The 19165-nt window shown below is 38.2% G+C and overlaps 1 protein-coding gene across 1 annotated transcript; it reads right to left on the bottom strand.

Annotated features, from left to right (window-relative positions):
• Positions 1 to 4416: 4416 nt before the first annotated feature.
• Positions 4417 to 12047, bottom strand: LOC133519006 (mucin-19-like). The gene is made up of 3 exons (XM_061852847.1): positions 11892 to 12047; positions 8436 to 11621; positions 4417 to 7175 (listed from the first exon to the last, which is right to left on the bottom strand). Exons 1-3 carry the CDS (start codon positions 11986 to 11988, stop codon positions 7159 to 7161), a joined length of 3300 nt encoding a protein of 1099 aa, XP_061708831.1. The 5' UTR covers positions 11989 to 12047; the 3' UTR covers positions 4417 to 7158.
• Positions 12048 to 19165: the final 7118 nt, after the last annotated feature.

Genomic DNA, 19165 nt, shown 5'->3' with positions numbered 1-19165 from the left:
AGAAGAATAGGTATTTTGATTTTATAGTTTTATACCTTAGACGTAGCAAATATGCGTGCGGACCATCTAATTACCATTCGCGGACATCGCTGAATGCATTTTTCTCAGACTGTTCTACTTCGACCTACGAGTTTGTAAATAGATACCTTTAGGTAAGTTGGTTTAAGTAAGTACCTACTATGTTAAGCACGCTTCACAAAAGCGGGTAGCATCTGTATGCATATGAAAGGTTAATAATATTGATTGTGCAATTAAGGTAAAGGGCCCCTGTTTCGGCAGGTTAAGGCTCTTGAGAATTCGTACATATTTTTAAATATAACTAAGCATGATACCTTGAAAGCTTTTGAGGAAGTTATATTTATTCTTTGGTAGTAATTTAATGTAAGAACTATAGATTTTTAGTTAAAACTTATTTTTATGTGAATTTATTCGTAAACCTCTTATTTGGCTCCCATTTCGTGATAAAATTCAGCTCAGCTCCTAAGTTGACACGTGAACTCGTGTCATTTGTTTCGGGATGAAGTTTTATAGAATAATTGATGATAATTTGATGATAATAATCATACATATTTAACCTACTTAAGTAAGGTCAAGTTAATAATTTTATCTAAATAAATAAAAATATGTTAAATTGAAATCCACCTTAAAACTTTTTCTATACTCATCGACTTTAATGGTGTTATTTGAACTTAGTAAACCAAACTAGAATCGCATACCCCGCACTGTGACTTTACGAATGACTTTATTACGAAACGCGTGAACGATAATGAATTAGATCAATCGCGTCTTGCCGCCGTCAAGAGAACAAAACCAGAGGATAGAACAAAAGCCATCAACGAGCTTCTCTTTCAGTAGATACTTACGATCCTAATTTTGTTTATTTTTTTAGGATGTATTTATAATTTATAATTTTTTGTATTTTATAATTGTTGTTGTGCGTGTTTTTGCTTGTTTGTAAATTGCATGTTGACGTGTAAAAGTGCCCTTGTGGCCTATTTGCTGAATAAATGTTTAAAAAAAAGGTTTATTTGTATACAATTATGATATAATCAAGCTTTTTAATCTCGTACCTTACTTAGGCCACTCAGCATTACTTACAAGCTACTTAATAAATGAATAAATCATTTATTTCAGACCAAGTTGATCCATAGCTTGTTTTTTACACAGTATCTTAATTATTAGAACAAAACAAAAAAACGAAAACAACTTTGCAAGCATTGTAAGCCGTCATTTCGTCATTTCTAACTTTTTAACTGATTGATTTTAGATTGATTTATTATATGTTTTGTTCCTTGCATATCCCTGAACCATAAAAAGAACCAATATTTAACTAAAATCTCAATAAGTTAAGATTCCTACCTGCTTAATGATCAGAAATATTTCCATTAATTCCATTGTGTAAGTTGTTTCTGTTTATGTGTTACCTATCTATAGATTTATATGTCACGAACTAGGGGAAAAGTAACAAAAAAACAGTACCTTACCTCGTGTTACTGATTTTTTTAAGCTCCCGCACTTTTAGTCGATCATATTGAAATTACGTAAATTGATATAAACTTAAAAATAAATCAATAAAACAAATAGAAATATAAACAAAGTTTTGCTAGTATTTGCTGTGCGAATTTGCCTTAAAAATGTAAACTCGGATCATATTCAAACTCGTTTTATGAGAATTCTAGTAAAAAAAAAACATACCGAATTTAGCTCATACGGAACTTCATGAAATACATTATTTGTTTTTTAATTCGTATTTAAATTACCTTCGTTGTTATATTAATACCCAAGCAATCAAAATATATCTAGAAAATCCTTGATTCGTTAGTGACATGAAACAGGAGACACACGAAAAATAAAATGACCGCTATTTCGTGAGTCGATTTATTGCAATTTTAAGATACTTCTATACATATATTTAATTATTTTTCATATCAAATCAATTACTAAGGAATTCTCAGAAACACTCTCCAAAACTTTTATACCAATCGGTTTACATTTTCCTTCCTATAAGCTTAACAAGTTAGAGCGCGTACCTTACGGCTACAAAAAGTGCACGTATACCATACGCATACAACACAGCTGATCGCAGCTGTCTGACAGTTTCGAGCGTTGTATTACTTTCAGTTTAGGCACTACAGTATTGGTCCTTGGTTTTTTAAAGAGATTAAATAACACACTTTTTTTCTTTTTTTTTTGGTATAATTTGAATAAAAAATATTGAAATTGCTTATTATTAGCGCCAGAAAAAAAACTAACGAAATAACGTACTATCACGAACTTACGGACCTTTACCATAATATATTTCTATGCATAATCCCATACTCAATATTATTTCACTACATCGACGCACATAAAGTCGCGAGTAGAAGCTAGTACGGGTTAAACTTTTGGTCGCCGGACCTAGTCCTTTACTAAAAATACACACTTTTCAAAGATATAATTTACGCTAGCTTGGAATATAACTTTGATAGTACCTATAACAGATTTATAATATTTATTACTGTAATTAAGTGACCAGGTAAGATAACGATCTGTGTGATAGAGTTTAAAATATAGTTGCTTCTAATAACTTAAGTTTTACCTGTTAAGGCGTTAGTCACACACAGAAATTATATTTAGATTAGACCAGGGGTTCCCAATCTTTTTCAACATGCGGCGCAGTTACAAGTTTAGTATTTTGCAACGGCGCCCTTGTAAATTTAAAATCACGGTCGAAAAAGAGTGACACGACGCTATATTATTTACCGATGCGAGCGCTCAAATAGGTACCCGCGAATATTTGTGGTTTCGGATAATGATAGAACTCACGGCGCCCCTCTTTACTTTCTACGGCGCACCAGGGCGCCGCGGCGCACACTTTGGGAACCCCTGGATTAGACGTTAATAGTCATCGATCCATAGCATCCTGTTACAAGGTAGATAAGCACGTCAAAAATTCCTTATGAGCAGTTCGGCATTTTTTAATATATATTTTTAATTAGTCGGCATAGTTGTACCAGAGACGAGTAAATGGTAGACTGATAAGATAGTTGTCTTATATAGGGACTTTCATCGTCATTGTAGTGTAGATGGTTACATTACACATGTAGGTTACATGTTATAAGCCCCTTTGACACTTTGAGACATTTACACCTCTAAATCATTTTAGATTATTATTATTTTCTATCTGCTTGTGTTTTTTTACATATTATTATTATCATGAATGAATGTTGAAGTTTGACTTGTGACCTCTCTATACATCATTACAACGTATTACTACTAAGGCACTACGAAACTATAAAAACTAAATCATCAGTGATGATTCATCACATAACTAACTATTAAATACTAAATGAATGCGACATTGTATTGAGACTAACAGTCTGCCTATATGCCTAAATATAAGCAGTTCAGAATTTTTTATGTTTTTTTATGTAAGCAGTATGTTTAATTGGGCGGTAATCTCATTTAATTTCCAAAAAAAAACCACTGAAATGATAGTCCACTTTTAGATTTTTTCTTAATTTATCAAATATGTCGCCCATCACGGTAAAGAAGTATTTAACGAGATAATTCCACGGAAGTACTTATGCAGGAAGTCAGTAGTCGTTGAACTCTAATAGACGTGTGCTCTTACGTCGTGACGTCAGAAATTCGCTCAATTGAAATACCCCTCAAGTAAACGTGTCGTTTTTTTGGAGTGCCCGTCGTGTATAATATATGCGAGGCAAGAAGTGACCTTTTATTTTTTTGCTTTACAATTGTTAAAACAAATGACAGCTGCTCTATGAATGGTTTGGCAAGTTCCATGTAACATACAGTTCTATGTAAGTACCAGCAAATCTACCTTAGGTATTATCTTATCCTTTTCTTTGGGATGAGATGATAAACCCTGAAGTAAAAGTGAGACTAGTGTATGTAGATTGCTTTACCAGTTTCTGTGAGATATGGCTGGCCGGATTACGGTCTGGGTACGCTTTAGGTAGTTTATGTCAGACTTTGTGTTTCTTTTTTATTTTTATATAAGATCTTCAAGGACTAGGTGCTAATTATAACATGTATTCAATTATTATTCCTTTGCTCTAGGGCGGTGTCTTTCAATTTTATTATTTGCTTTAGGTAAGTAATTTTTTTTTCTTCTACTGCATCCCCCTAAAAAGTTCTCCCACATATTGAAAAACTGATATTGAATAACATAAGCTCGTTAACTCTATGCTAAGCCAAACGATGAAGTCAGCGAATGTGAGAAGATTTTACTATACGGATATAAAACAACCATATTAATCCAGCCCTAGTCACAAATATTATCAGATATTGTTGCACAGGGAAAACTAAAGGTCACTTTACTTGAAGGATGTATAAAAAGTTACATTGATTATAAAACTTATTAAAGTAGGCAGAAGGAAAGAGGCAATAAAAAGAAGTGTAATAAAACCTTGTTATAAAAAAACTTTAATTTAATAATAATGACTTAAGTAGTTTTGAACTCAAGTTATATTGCACTTAAAATACTATACTACAATTCTTCAATATGTCGTGTCGGTATATACGAAATTGTTATCAGTGCCGGATTAAGAAATTTTGATGCCCTAAGCATTTCTAGATCTTGGTGCCCCCTCTCCCTAGGCTCATCCAGATTACATTGACAACATTGTTTTTTTTTGGTAAACTAAGTGACGTTCATGGTCGCATTGCTGCTGCAATTTGTATTTTCAATCCATTACTTATTTTATCAAGGAAGTTGACAGTGCTGCAGCAGTAACGTTGCAACAGTAATGCTGGTGCAGTCACCATCCTAATGTCACCTTTATCAAAGCATGCGTGAACTAAATTACTGAAATTATATATCTATGATTGTGTACTTGCCTTTCCGGCTAACTATGTGATTAAAACCTGCTTTGGTTCACTTCACAAATAAACCCTAGAAGTAACATGACCAAAAGTAACCCGAAAGTTACATAAGGACTGAGGCCCAGAGGCAATTGTAAATTCGTATGTGCGACAGGGAGACAACACGTCGAACGTGGTTCACGGTTGACACTCAGTTGTTTCTACCGTGGCGGGCAATCGTCCGAGGCCGAAGGCCGAACTGCAGGATAGCAATAGCATTGCTTGGAATTGAACCAATGGTGGAAATAGTCAAAAAACGAATCCAACGGCCATACTCATAAGGTTGAAGATCCGGAGTGGCCACTTGGCGCTTCCGAGCAAGACCTAAAGGCGGAGTTGCAAGAGAGCTGGGTTTTGTGACTGAATACCCAGTGTAAGCGAGGACTAAGGTCGAGCTCCACACAGGGTTGAAAAGAGAGCTTTTCTGAGAAACGCATTCATGTGAGGCCTGCTGCTCGGCATTTGGCCTCGCTCAAAAGGGCACTTGATTAGAGTTAGTTTCAGCCGATGAAATAGGCGTTTCGAACCGAAGATTCCCTTTGGCAGGATTGGCCCCTAGGAGTGCAATGCCGAACTCATTTACGAGTATGGTATCACATTGACACCATTCCGAAGTGGAAACAGGTAAAATTTTCATTTTTTTTAATATTCCTCTTCACGTCTCAACCGCTGAACCAATTTAGTTGAAATTTGGTATAGAGATAATTAGTTTAGACCCAAAAATATAATCAAGAGTTTACAGTTTAGTCCCAAGAAAGGACAGGATAGTTTTAATCTAAAAAAATCATCGATAAGGATGTGTAAAGAAGGGTGGTAGTTTATGTGGGGAATCAATAACCGCTGCATCTATTTGTATGAAATGTGGTATGATCGACATTTTAGATTTTGTCGAAAATGAGAACAAACGTAACTTAGAACCTAAACTTAAACAGTTATTGACCTCCGACTGACCGACTTCGCTGAAGCTAAAATAAACCTGAATCAAAAATCTGGGTGGCATCATTTTTTAATTACATCTTAGGAAACCAAAGATTAATTCTGCTAAAGGAAACCTTTGGGTTAAATAAAACCGTATGCTTTTGGTTTACGACCTTCGTGGGGAACGAAGCCCCGAACCTGCACTTTAGCCTTTGATTCCGTCATCAGTTTTTTTATAATAAAACTTTGACAATTAGTTCGCACGAGCTTGGCCGTGTGCAATACGTCGCAAACCAATCTGGTGTGCAAGAGCTCGGGCAGCATGAGTGACAAATTCCGATCCTTGAAAATCTGTTAAGACTTCGGTGCTGCGAAGGCGAAGGCCGAGTTACAAGAGAGCGAAATTCGGACACGACATAATTATAAATTAAGACAAAAGTGTAGATCTACTATTAAATTCGACACTCCGAGAAGGCTGAAGAAAAAGCTCCTCGTAGGGTTGAAGACAAGTAGATTTCTAAAACTGAGCTCTACGTTGGGTATAAGGCCCTTTGGCCCAAAGGCTGACAGATTTGCAGAATGCTGGAAATCAAAAATCAACCACGAACCAATAGGTAAAGTATGATGAAAAAATCAGCATATTGCAAGCCTGATGGAATGGGCCCTCGGAGGGGCAAAGGCCTGCGTTGGAGACGCACTTACGTGCCCTATACATGACGCACAAAGTTTCATGTACAAACTACCCGTTATTTTCCCACGATTTTGGTGCCCCCCTAGACGTGGTGCCCTAAGCAAGTGCTTATTTTGCTTAATGGTTAATCCGGCACTGATTGTTATGTTTGTCGGAAAGCACCTCCTTGCTTTTGCTACTTCTATCCTAAGTAGAGGTAGCAAAGATATGTATTTTTATAGAAATTGTAATCCGCAAGAGCGACAACACAGTATGCAGAAAATTGAACTCCAAGGTGCGTAGACAACATGCCAATCGTTCACTTTTAGTTATCTTTCTCTAATTTCTCTATCACTCTTCTATATTAATGCGACAGAGACAGCTGCGTTTCGTTCGGTACGGAGCGTTAACAATTTTATTGGCTCCTTGTCTATGCGCATCCAGTATCGACTAAAATATACCCAAATGTATGTATTACATCGATAATTTCAAAATCCTAAGACAAATACAAATTACTTGTCAAATTGGTTACAACAATTTCAGTTGGTTAGTCTATATTTTAAATATCACAATAAGTATTCAGATCTAATGATTAAACCATTATTATAGTTAATGAATTAAATTAAATCAGGTCGTCACACAGGCCTTGGGTGCCTTATTAACAGCTTGCCCATATATGGAGTCTTGTCGTGAAGTAATTAAAGTTATCTTCTTCCGTAACCTGGAACAAGATAAGTGGTGAATTAGTACTAATATAATATATCAAACATTCGTCCGCCATTTTTTAATTTCTTAACAGGTTAGCATCGAGTATGTTTAAAATTAAATAATTCGATTAATTTAACAGCCGTTTAAAATATTTTTACATAATTTTCAATCGTGGCTGAATGACGAATAAGTCTGTGCCCTCGATGCTAACCTGTTAAGAAATTAAAAAATGGCGGACGAATGTTTGATATGACCGTATTTAAGAATTATTTCGTTTAAAATTTAGTTTTTTGTTCGCAAGTGTGATGAAAAACATTGTGTGTAACTCCAGGGGTAAGAATATTGCAAACTCGGGTCTTTAATATATAATCACCCTCGTATCCAGAATTTCACTTACCCCCCTCGTTGCACAATGTACAGCTATGTCCCTACGTTTGATTTTTCGAAATTTTTATTATTATATTATAAGTGTTTATTTTGTATAAAATTTAATTTTCGTTCCTAATTTTTACAATAATCATTAAAAATCTAAAAATGTCAAACGTAGGGGCATAGCTATGGTTAATATACTTACATAAAATTATGTTAAAATATTTTCCATAAAGTCAATACCCAGAGAGGAAAATGGGGACTACATTTGTATAGAGTAGCGGCCGTCCCTTTTCCTCTTAATTGTTTTGCATCTAGTGTGGCATGTAACAGTTTTGAACTGGTTTTGAATGATTCACGGTTAGTTTCACTAGACTTAAATCGACCGGGATACTCGTATAAACCGTGACCGTATATCGGGAGCTCAATAAAAACAATATTAAAAGGTAATCACGGTTAATATCCCGGTCGATTTAAGTCTCCTGTGGCATTTGTTTGGATCGACTTTCAAGTCTTTAAACTATACACTAGGTATTACCGTAAACTGAATAGGTAACCTAAAACTTAATGTATACCTGAACTAATTGTAATTTTTCGAGTAAGCTAAAGTGTAACTAAGTAATAGTTGGTAAAATTTTGGATAACCACGGACACTTTTGGAAATAAATATTTTTTATTATTTTACATTACTAACCTAAAATGGGAATGGAATATATCGGATATGTAATAGGTACATATTCATATAAATACGACTGACACAAATAACTAATAGGTTAACTGGAAGAGATTCCTGAAAGGGATAAGTTTGCCTTTGTACAAATGATGTGTGTTCTTTCCTCTTTATGTTTCTTTTTGTACAATTAAGTGTTTTACTATTGTACTACTACTACAAATAAATACTAACCTCCTTTAGTAGGGAATCCGGCAGAAGCGTGCGCGTTAGCGGAACTGCTCGCAAAGCTGCCAGCTTGGCTGTATGCCCCGCTGGTGATTCCCGCGAGACTCTTCGCGGATGCGATCGCACCACTGTTACTCAGCGCGAAGTTTCCATACGGGCTGCCGACATTGTCTCCGCCACAACCACCACCACATCCATTATGACCACCTTGGTTACTTCCAGAGTTATATGCACCTGCAACAGCCCCGGCAGCTGCATGTGCTCCAGCACCTGCCTGCAATCCACTTCCACCTCCATTCGGGGAATTATAAGACGAATGGATTCCAGTTCCTGCAGTTCCTGCATTCAGATTATTGCTGTTTCCGTTATTGCCGAAACTACCAGCCTCAAGGCCGTTTTGAGAAGCACCTGGCTTACTTCCCAGTTTCCCGGCATCATAAGGTTTCAGAAGCCCCGGTGGACCGCCAAACCCTCCTGAGTATGCAACAGCGTTGGCACTGGCTGACGCACTTGCACCGGCCGCAGCCCCGGCTATAGCCTTGTTCGCGTTGCCAGCACCATATGAAGGGGATGACTGACTTGGTTGAGCTGCACAATTCCCAGATGTGCAAGAAGGTTTATTATAAAAATTAGAAGTGGGAGATGTTGGAGCTACTCCATGTGTAATGGACGGGATTGCGCTTGTGCTAGGGTGGGCGGGTTGACTTGTAGGATTTTGACCTATTGGGTATGAAGGTTTAGAAGGTAGTGAAAAGTCGTTCGGTTTTAAAATTCCGGGTGGGGCGCCGAAGCCACCGGTATAAGGAGGTAATTTTTCTTCGGAAGAGGGATATATTCCGCTAGTTGGTTTAGGAACACCCAAAGGTCCCGCTCCAGCATTGGCACCAGCCGCCGCACCGTACTGGCCAGAGTTAGAAGGTGAAGTAAATGGAGGAGTATATGTAATACTTGGTTTGGTGATTGTTCCAGAACTAGGCTGTGCGGAAGAACCGACACAGTTAGGAGTTCCACAATTGGTGGGAGCAATTGCACTCGCTGATGGGATTGTAGGTGATGTTCCTTGGGAATAACTTGGGAATTTTGATCCTGGATAAGTGCTAGCTCCTGTGGATGCTGATGAGGGGAAATTGCCACAATTGCCATTAACACAGTTGCCGCTAGGACCTGACGGTAAAGATGAATAACCAGGGGCTTTTGAAGCTGGATAAGCTCCCGCAGCACTAGGGGCAGAAGAAGGATAGGTGCCGCAGTTTCCGTTGGCACAGTTGCTACCGGGAACTGAAGGCGTAGGAGAATAGCTTGTGGGTTTAGAACCTGGATACGATCCCGTAGCGCTTGGGGCAGATGAAGGATAGGTGCCGCAGTTTCCACTGGCACAGCTACTACCGGGAGCAGAAGGCGTAAGTGAATAGCTTGTGGGCTTGGAACCTGCATAAGATGCCGCAGCACTTGTGGCAGACGAAGGATAGATGCCACAGTTTCCATTGGCACAGTTGCTACTGGGGGTAGAAGGCGTGGGTGCATAGCTTGTAGGTTTGGAACCTGCATCCGGCCCCTCAGCGCTTGGAGCAGATGAAGGGTAGGAGCCGCAGTTTCCGTTGGCGCAGTTGCTACTGGGGGCAGAAAGTGAATAACTTGTGGGTTTGGAACCGGCATAAGATCCCGTAGCGCTTGGGGCAGGTGAAGGATAAGTGCCGCAGTTCCCGTTGGCACAGTTGCCGTTAGGAGATGTCGACGTAGGCGAAATGCCTGGGGCTGTGGAGCCTGGGTAAGATCCCGTAGCGCTGGGGGCTGAAGAAGGATAACTGCCACAATTTCCATTAGCACAATTACCACTAGAAGCTGATGGTGCAGGTGAATAGCCGGTAGCTTTGGAACTTGCATAAGAACCCGCAGAGCTTGAGGCAGATGTTGGATAACTGCCACAATTACCGTTGGCACAGTTGCTATTAGGGCCCGATGGTGTTTGTGAATAAGATCCGGTGGGGCTAGGTGCAGAAGAAGGGTAGGTACCGCAATTTCCGCTAGTGCAATCACCATCAGTAGAAGGCAACTGTGAGTAGCCTGGGGCTTTGGGTCCGGGATACGATCCTGTAAGAGCAGGAGCTGTTGACGGATAGCTACCGCAATTTCCACCAACACAGTTTCCATTGGGGCCGGCTGATGTCGGAGTATACCCAGGGGTTGACGGACTAGAACCAGAAGAGGGATACGTGCCACAATTTCCCGATGCACAGTTTCCTTTGTTGCTATCCGTCGATTGCGTAGAGAAATTGGGGCCTAAGTAATTAGTTGAATAAGAATCACCATTAGCGGGATTGTATACACTGTCCGGATGTTTATTATCACACTTTCCGGAAGAGCACTGATCAACTTTATCATTCGCAGAAGGGGCGTTTTGGTAAGCATTGTAATTCAAAGGCAAGCGCCCAGTTCCTGGATTGGGGTTTTCTTTCGGAGCCGTCAAATCTTTAGCAGGTACAGGTACGTTTGAATTACCCTGTGCGCCACTCTGAGGAATATAGTTACCATTGCAATTTGGCGATTCGCATTTAGGCTTGGTATAATCGAGTCCTGCATCAGGGTTCGTTTGCGGGTATGATGGTTTTGTAGAGGACGGCGTTCCACAGTTTCCATTGGGACAACCGAAAGGTTGATAGCTATCGGAAGATTTGTCGTACTGAGATCCTTGAGCATTTTTAGTAGTTTTCGAAGCTGCCGTGCCAGCAACATTTACATGAATGTCATTTCCGTCATCCTCTGGTCCATCGTTTGATGATGGCGTGTCACATTTGCCTGAAGTACATTTGGTAGCGTCACCGCAGTTAGATCCTTGACATCCTGAGGGTTTCTGGCCTGAACACACACCACTAGTGCAAGGAGCACCATTAGGTGAATACGCGCCAGCGATTGCACCAGCTGATGCTATAGCCCCCGCGTTGGCACCACTGAATGCTGGAAAACCGTGTCCAGGTTGACCGTTTGTGCTCTTCTGACACCCTCCGGAAGTGCAACCCGCACCTCCCGGGCCAAAGGAACCACTACCGCTGTAGCTGAATGAACTTGAACTGGAACTAGCACTCGATGAAGCAAAGCTGGAGGCCGAGGATTTGGAAACACTGCCCGAAAATCCGGCACCAGCGGGGATGTTTCCAGCGCCACTGAAAGCACCGGCTAGCGCTGCTGCATCGGCTAAAAAATAAAATGATAGACACTTTTAATAGTTGGTATTTATTATTAATTAATCACGTGTACCTGAACCTAAATTATTATTGATGAATAACATTACGCACTTAATTATTTAAATCTAGTTTCCAGTTATTCAAATTAGAAGCCGGTTTGTTGCTGACTCTTAACAATTATAAACTGCAGACGGCTTAATAGTTTAATTACCGAATAATTAAATAAAAGTATAAACTAAACTGTTCTTCTAACAAATAAACCTTACAAGTAAACACTTACCTTTAGCCCCCGCGCCGCCCTTCACGCCATAGCTATTATAAGGACTGGATGCCACTACACCCACGAGGGTCAACACTAAGGCGCACTTGAGCTCCATCTCAATGCAGCCTCGCGATTACAATGTAGCACGGCCACGGGTGCCTGCCTTTATAAAGCGATACACAAATAGCCAGTCGTTCATAATGTATAGCAAAAAACCAGTCGGCGTTTACCGCGAATCAAAATGTTGACTTCACGTTTGTTTCCCGCATTCATTAGAAGCACCACTCCGCAGTGCATGGTAATTGGGTGTCGGGGTACTCCATTTCAAATTTTATTACGTAAGTAACGTCCTTAACATACGTTTATTAACATATGAACTTGATACCATGCGCGGATCTATTCGGGAATTTACAAGTGAGTGCCATGATTATATGCTCTAATGTTTTTTTATATCCTTTTAAGTGTTTACAGGAAAATACATTGACGCTGTTGGGGTTATCGTTGGAGATGATTTTGATATAGTTTACAAGGTGATGACCTCCATTATAGGTACCTATGTTTTTAAGAACCGGTATTTACCTACCAATAACTTTTAATAATCAAATCAATTCCAATAATCGCTTACTCATTTGAATTTCGGTGTATACAAAAACAAAGATACCTACATGCTGAATTGAACCTGCCTACGTGTCTAGGTTATGTACTACCCCGTTAAACTTGTGTAAACAATATAGCAACTACGTGTATAAATAAATAAGGAACAAAATTTAAACTAGAAATCAGAAATCGTTTATTGCGAACCAACTTTAGCGTAAAAACGTGGGAATCGAGTTATTCTACTATTTACTACATTATGGTTCTATCGTATTTAACTTAATAGACTAACATATTCGAATGAACAGCGAAGCGGTTTAATTTCAAAGTGTCCGTAATAGTAATAAATCAATCAATCGTAATCAATGATAATAGATCATCCTTATTAAATAAAGGTGTATGTACTCATACCTACCTAACGTCATAACAAGTGTTTTTATAAACTAAGGACCTATACGCTATACCTACGGTATTTGATGTAATTAGGTACCTACTTGGAAACTAAGTAACATGCACAGATGACTACACCCACGACAAAATACTATTTTGGTCGTAAAGTATTTATCAATATAATGGCAGGACTATTAAATACATAAAAATAAATGCGATAGGTATAGTGTTCATATTGAAATAAAAAATATATTTATATATATCTATAATCTAATATCGTTTATCTCACGCGGAACGGAACTCGCGGATAAGGTGGCGTCTCCAAAATATCTTTATCGCTCATTTTACACGAAAGTTTTGCTCTAGTTAGTTTATAAACAACAAAACTTTAATTTATACTTACAAACTACCTAATTAAAAGATAAAATTAACGTTAAATGACGGTAAATAATAGTTATTTATTATCCAATGGGGCAAAGTTGTTGTTTAACCCCTCGTGCTATAATACCCAAGCAAGCGAAAGATCCTAAATTGAACTACAAGTAACTGAAACCAAAAGAGGTTCGAAAATTGGAATCTTGACCGTTGCGAGGGTTTCAAGGCACAAGGAATAAACAAACTTTGACACTGAGTGAAACATAATACTTTTTCACCCTCGCAACGCTCAACAATTATTATTACTAAATAGAAGGCATTGATTGTCTTATACCCTAAAATCAATTATCATCCTTTAAAAATACGCGATGATGGAGTAATAAGTACAGACGGAATAATAGGAGCACACTATTTCAGAAAGGCTCTTTTGATTATTCAAAATCAGATAGCAATGTTTCATTTTATCCACAAGAGTGGTAAAATAACTTAATGCAAATTTTGTGTTGTTTCCTCGTGTTGTCTAGTATTAATAGGATGGAATGGGATTTTGAATGGGCATTCCATTGGTTTCTATGTGTAATGTGTGTGAAATATATAAATAAAAATATCTATAACATATATATAATATGAAAACTTTTTACAAAAAAAAGAACTCACGGTCGAACCTTCTTAGCGCAGTTCGTACCATGTCTGTCGGTTTATTAGTATAAAGCCATAGCTTTTATTTGCCACCGTAATTTTTAAACAGCTATTTTTACTCATTTTCGAACTGTCCATAGCACGTAAGTGTGGAATTGAGACTGAGTTATTTTAAGTCCCTTATCCAGAGAACTTCGTTTCAAAATATAAAACAATTCAAGGACCGTCTTCAGGGCTTAAACTTTTTACCTAGATCGATTCAGATGTTTAGCCGTGAAAAGGTAACAAAGAGACAGACAGAATTAATTCCAGTTTCCAATTTTCTATTACGATTGTTGTAATGTGATTTGTCACTAGCCAGTACAAAATCAGTCGCCGAGGCCGAAACCGGCTAGGACGGGATGATGATGATGAACGTGATTTATAGACATAAAGCTTATTATTTTTGACCGGTATTTTTACTATTTGGCTTGGCACCGACTTCAAACATATCAGTTGGTAACGCATATATGTACTTGAAAAGGATAATATTTTATTTTATACTTTTTAAACTCGGTTTACTTTTTTTTGTAAAAAGTTTTTATTTTACCATTTTTAGTTTTAAGGTTATGAGTGACGCGTGACGCATGAATGAAAATCACAATCATGTTTTACACTTAATTCGTTAACTTTCATAAATAATCAGTATTTTCCTCGGGAATTCATTCCTGCTACTACTCTAAATCGATTCTCCGCCCCGCCACTGATCACTGAAACCCTTGACCCTGAACCACCGAACATTCAACCACCATTCCCCGACCCCTTAACCCCTGACCATTTAACTCCTAATCCTAACCCCCAATTCCTCAACTTCCAACCCCCGGCCACTCATCTCCTACCCCCCGATTCCTCAACTCCCATCTTCAGTCCCCGACCCATCAACTCACCGCCCCCTTTTCCTGCCAATGTATTGAAACAATTTTATTGTTACCTGAGACCTGACATATGTGTATGTGCATGTAAGCAATTAAAATTAAATAAATAAACCTTTTCAGTCCCTATATAAATTTTCAGACCTCTAGCATCAACATTAGTTAACCCTAGTTCAAGAGGGGAGGGTGTAAAAGTTCCAAGTTTAAGATTTTCTTGTGGTTTGTGTACTAATATGTATTATGTACTAGCTTAGATACCAAATTTCAGCTTCCTAGGACTTCAGAAAGTACCCTACGAGTTTTGATGATCATCAGTAAGTGAAGTGAGCCAGTGACGAAATCGTTTTTTTTAGAGATCAATAAAATCGAATGTATAAGAGCCGTGTAATATAAACTTTCTGTTTCATAAGTCGACTATTGACATCATATCCCGAGATTTTTTTTACTGGTATAATCCAAACCCAAGATATAAGGGTTAAAAAAAGACGAAGCCCTTTGAGAAAAGGTTGGTAGTGCCTTTTGCGCTTCGCTTGTCTCGTCTTGGTAGATGTATCCATGCCAAATTTCAGCTTTCTAGCACTAACGATCACGGAGCAAAGCCGCGGACGGATAGACAGGAGGACATGGCGAAACTATATAGGTAAGGGTTCCTAGTTGACTACGAAACCCTAAAAATTTAAAAGAGCCAAACGAAGGGGTATAGGTTAGGCAATATACATCAAATGGTGAAAATATACTAATGTTCATATCCAGAGAGCACAATGTGGACTACGGGGACTACGCTTGTATAAAGAAGTGGTCGTCCGCCTTCCTCTTCATTACGAATGTGTACAATGACGTTAAATGCATCATATGTACCTACACTACACACACACTACTAAGTAAGACAAGTATATAGTAAGGTAATCTTAGCACGCCTATATGCTATGTGTATGCAAAACCGACGAATGGTTCGCTTGCCATCGCCTCCTCCTTAATCCTCATCGGAGTAAACTGAGGTTTTCTTACACAAAAGCTCCTAGTCAAAAAAACGCCATAGATACGAGTAGGTACTGTATAAATTAACATTTTTACTGTATTACAGCCACGTCATTGGCATAAATTACAGACAAACAATCGGTCCTTCCTACTACATCCATATGTGCATGAATGTAAAATTGAACAAGATATGACATCAACGCCAAGTCATCTGGAGCTTTATAAAATGTGATCTCGGGGCCAACGACAATGGGGAAAACTGAATGACTGCATAAACTACCTATGTTGCTAAACCGGAGGTGGTTTTCGACTTTTTTTAATGACCGCTGGTGACATTGTGTCTTAGCTTACAAAAAGCTTCCTTTTGCTATTTGATTGGAGAAGGCTAGCTCCCACCGATCATCCTTAAAACAAGTTAAATTTGTATAGGAAGCTGCTTTAATTTATTTTTGGGTGGTCGTTTTAATTTCATGTTTCGGCCTGCATCGCTCCAAAATATGAATCCACATTTATATATTATACTTCGAAATTAAAAGGCATAACAGCTAATACGATTTAAATTAAACCTGGTGTCTCGGTGTTAATAGAAACCATGTATTTTATCTCTCTCTTATTATACAGGCTAACAAAAATTTTGACGCATTTCCATTTTTACCTATCAGAACACGATACCGAATATGCTCTTAAACGGATCCCCACTAATTTTGTTACACATTGTATGAAATTTAGTAACGCCAAATACAGTCTCATTAATTACATCAATACAATAACGGTTAACCAGAAACTAAGGTAAAAGTACAAAATGTTCGTTCTTTCAATATCTACCTACAGTTTAGCTCAAGGACCTATATATCTACGTCACGTTTCTCGGTCCTGGGCTCCTACCGGGAAAATCGAAGTTCGTTAATTGCGGGCATTTTTCTGTCACTCTAATTACGTCTTAGTAAGAGTAAAAGAGAAAGATCCCCGCAATTTGCGAATTTCGGTTTTCGCGGTAAGCCCCCTGGCCGCGTAGCCAACGTTACAATCGTTAACGCTCCGGAGCGTAGCGTAGTCATCTCTCTCTATCACTCTTCCCCATTAGTGCGACTGTGATAGTTACGTTTCGTTCGCCACAGAGCGTGAACGATAGGCACGTTGGCTACGCGGGCTGTTCTGTGTAGGTAATTTAACGCTTATTTTTAACTTGAACAACCTCAACAATGTCGCTTCAAGCATGCTTGTGAAGTCCGTCGATCAAGAATCGAAAGAAAATTATAAATCTAACCTAGCAAGTTGTTGTGGACAGGAGTAGGACATATGACCAATTTGCTCTAAAACAAAGACGAATAACAGCTCGTATTCAAATCTGTTGCAGCGAGGACAAGTGATAGTGTGGCCAGTGCCTTTAAACTAGATCAGTTGAATCAGCATCGGTTAGTCATAGTTGAACTTGAACTTTTGCCCAAGTAATGTTTTAAGCCAGCACTGAAACCCGGCTATAATGATACGATAGCATATACCTAGTACAGTACATATGTAAGATCCTTTTACAGTACCGGCCAATAATATATATCACTTCCATGTTTTTGCGGTAGAACTTTTTCTTATATTTGAAAGTGATTTCCACCTCACTTTAGGTAGTCTAGTAGTTGTCCTTTGTGCAAGCGATGAGAAAAATTGGTCTCATGTAATGGTTTTTTCATAGATTTTTTAAATATATAGCCAATTTAATTTTTATATTAGAGTGTTTACTCTCTACATGCTCATACAAAAAAAAAAACAAAGTTGATATATTATTGGCCGGTACTGTATATCCTCTTTTCGTAATATTAGCATGAAGACTGATGACTATCCTGATCCTTATTCCTGCAGTTATGCAATATCTCTTCAATCTCGATTCCTTGAATATTGTAGTCTTAGTCACGTGCAACGATAAGTATCCATAGCCACCTGATAGCCACGAACGAGTCGTTAACACAATAAAAGGGCCTTACAGTAATTGCTTTACTATGGTTTTCTTTACATTTTGTAATGTAAATAGTAATCAGATTATTTACTGCATATGTATATTGATCCATATTCTATGCTTAGGCATAAAAATGATAATTTTCATTCTGGCTAATTAACAAAGGTGCTAAGATGTCCTGTCGATACTAACCCAAGTTTAAATTTCTTACCATGTTGTTACCTTTGATTTGAAAAGTGAGTGCATCTCACGAAGCCGGTGTATCCTGGTTTTCGTTGCAAGTGTCAGCCGCAGGCGCCGTGTGGCCGTGGCCTTACGCCGTACAGCGTGACAAGCGTGGCGCGTCGCTGACTCTTATGATATTACCATAGCTTACTGTGTTGAAGCAAATGCCCGAATTCAGAGAACTTAGGTCTACCACTTATCTCAGTTGTGCGGTGAATTTCTACTACTTTTGTGACTACAACTTGGATTTAGGTACTTAACCTTATACAATTCAGCTCCATATAACCAGTCCGAAGTTGACCATAATAGACTTTTACCCACCGCCTCAGTGAAACGGTAGATTTTAAAAGTACTAATTTAAAATAAAATTTATATCTATAAGTTCACAATTGGTTCGCCTGACACGATCGGTCCCTTGCGGTCGGTACGCGATACGAATAACGAGCTAAGTCGTGCGACCGCAGCCGCGCGTTGCATCCACACATCCGGGTGACGTACCGCCCACATACTTACCACTAATTCTCCATACATTCCAAACTATATATGTTTCATCCATACTCCTATAAATCATGCCATGAACTTGGCATGGACTTAGATGGTAAATGGTATATCCATATCGTAGCTAATAATGTGTACATTTATGGCTCAATAGAGCCAACTAGTCTCGGAAAATAAGTCGTATATATTTAGATCTTCGTTTACCGATCACTTAATAAAATAGTGTGAATACCTACGCTAAAATAGTATTCAAATATGATGTTTCAATATTAATAAGTAATAGTTTGTGCCTATGACGGCACGGGAGATTCAGAGCAGAAGGCTTCACAACGAATACAAACTTTATACTTTGTATAAATAAAGAATTACTCATTGCATTTACGTGCCGTGAATTCTACAGCTTGAGTGAATAAATTGTATCGGTCATACACATTTTGATTTTCCTTACTTAGGAATTAGACTTCGCGAAACAAAGCAAGGTTGCACTGTTCGAGAGCATTAGACAATTTCCTGTTTAAAAGGTCTGCACGATGAACACATTAAAATCAATTCTCAAGCTCTTACTTATTCGACTCTAGGTAGAAGTGGTAATAAAATAACGAAAGCAAATTCGCGTGATTATTGTTTGAAAATATGTTAAAGGAAAGATACTTTTTTTTAAGTATATGTAGTATAAATACGGTTAACTTGAATTAAAGCCGATTTCACCAGAATAAAACTTGTATTTTATTTAA

Source organism: Cydia pomonella, chromosome 6 (genome assembly GCF_033807575.1).
Source record: "Cydia pomonella isolate Wapato2018A chromosome 6, ilCydPomo1, whole genome shotgun sequence".
Taxonomy (NCBI): domain Eukaryota; kingdom Metazoa; phylum Arthropoda; class Insecta; order Lepidoptera; family Tortricidae; genus Cydia; species Cydia pomonella.
Note: the sequence above shows the minus strand (reverse complement) of the source record. Positions and strands in the feature narration are given on the sequence as shown.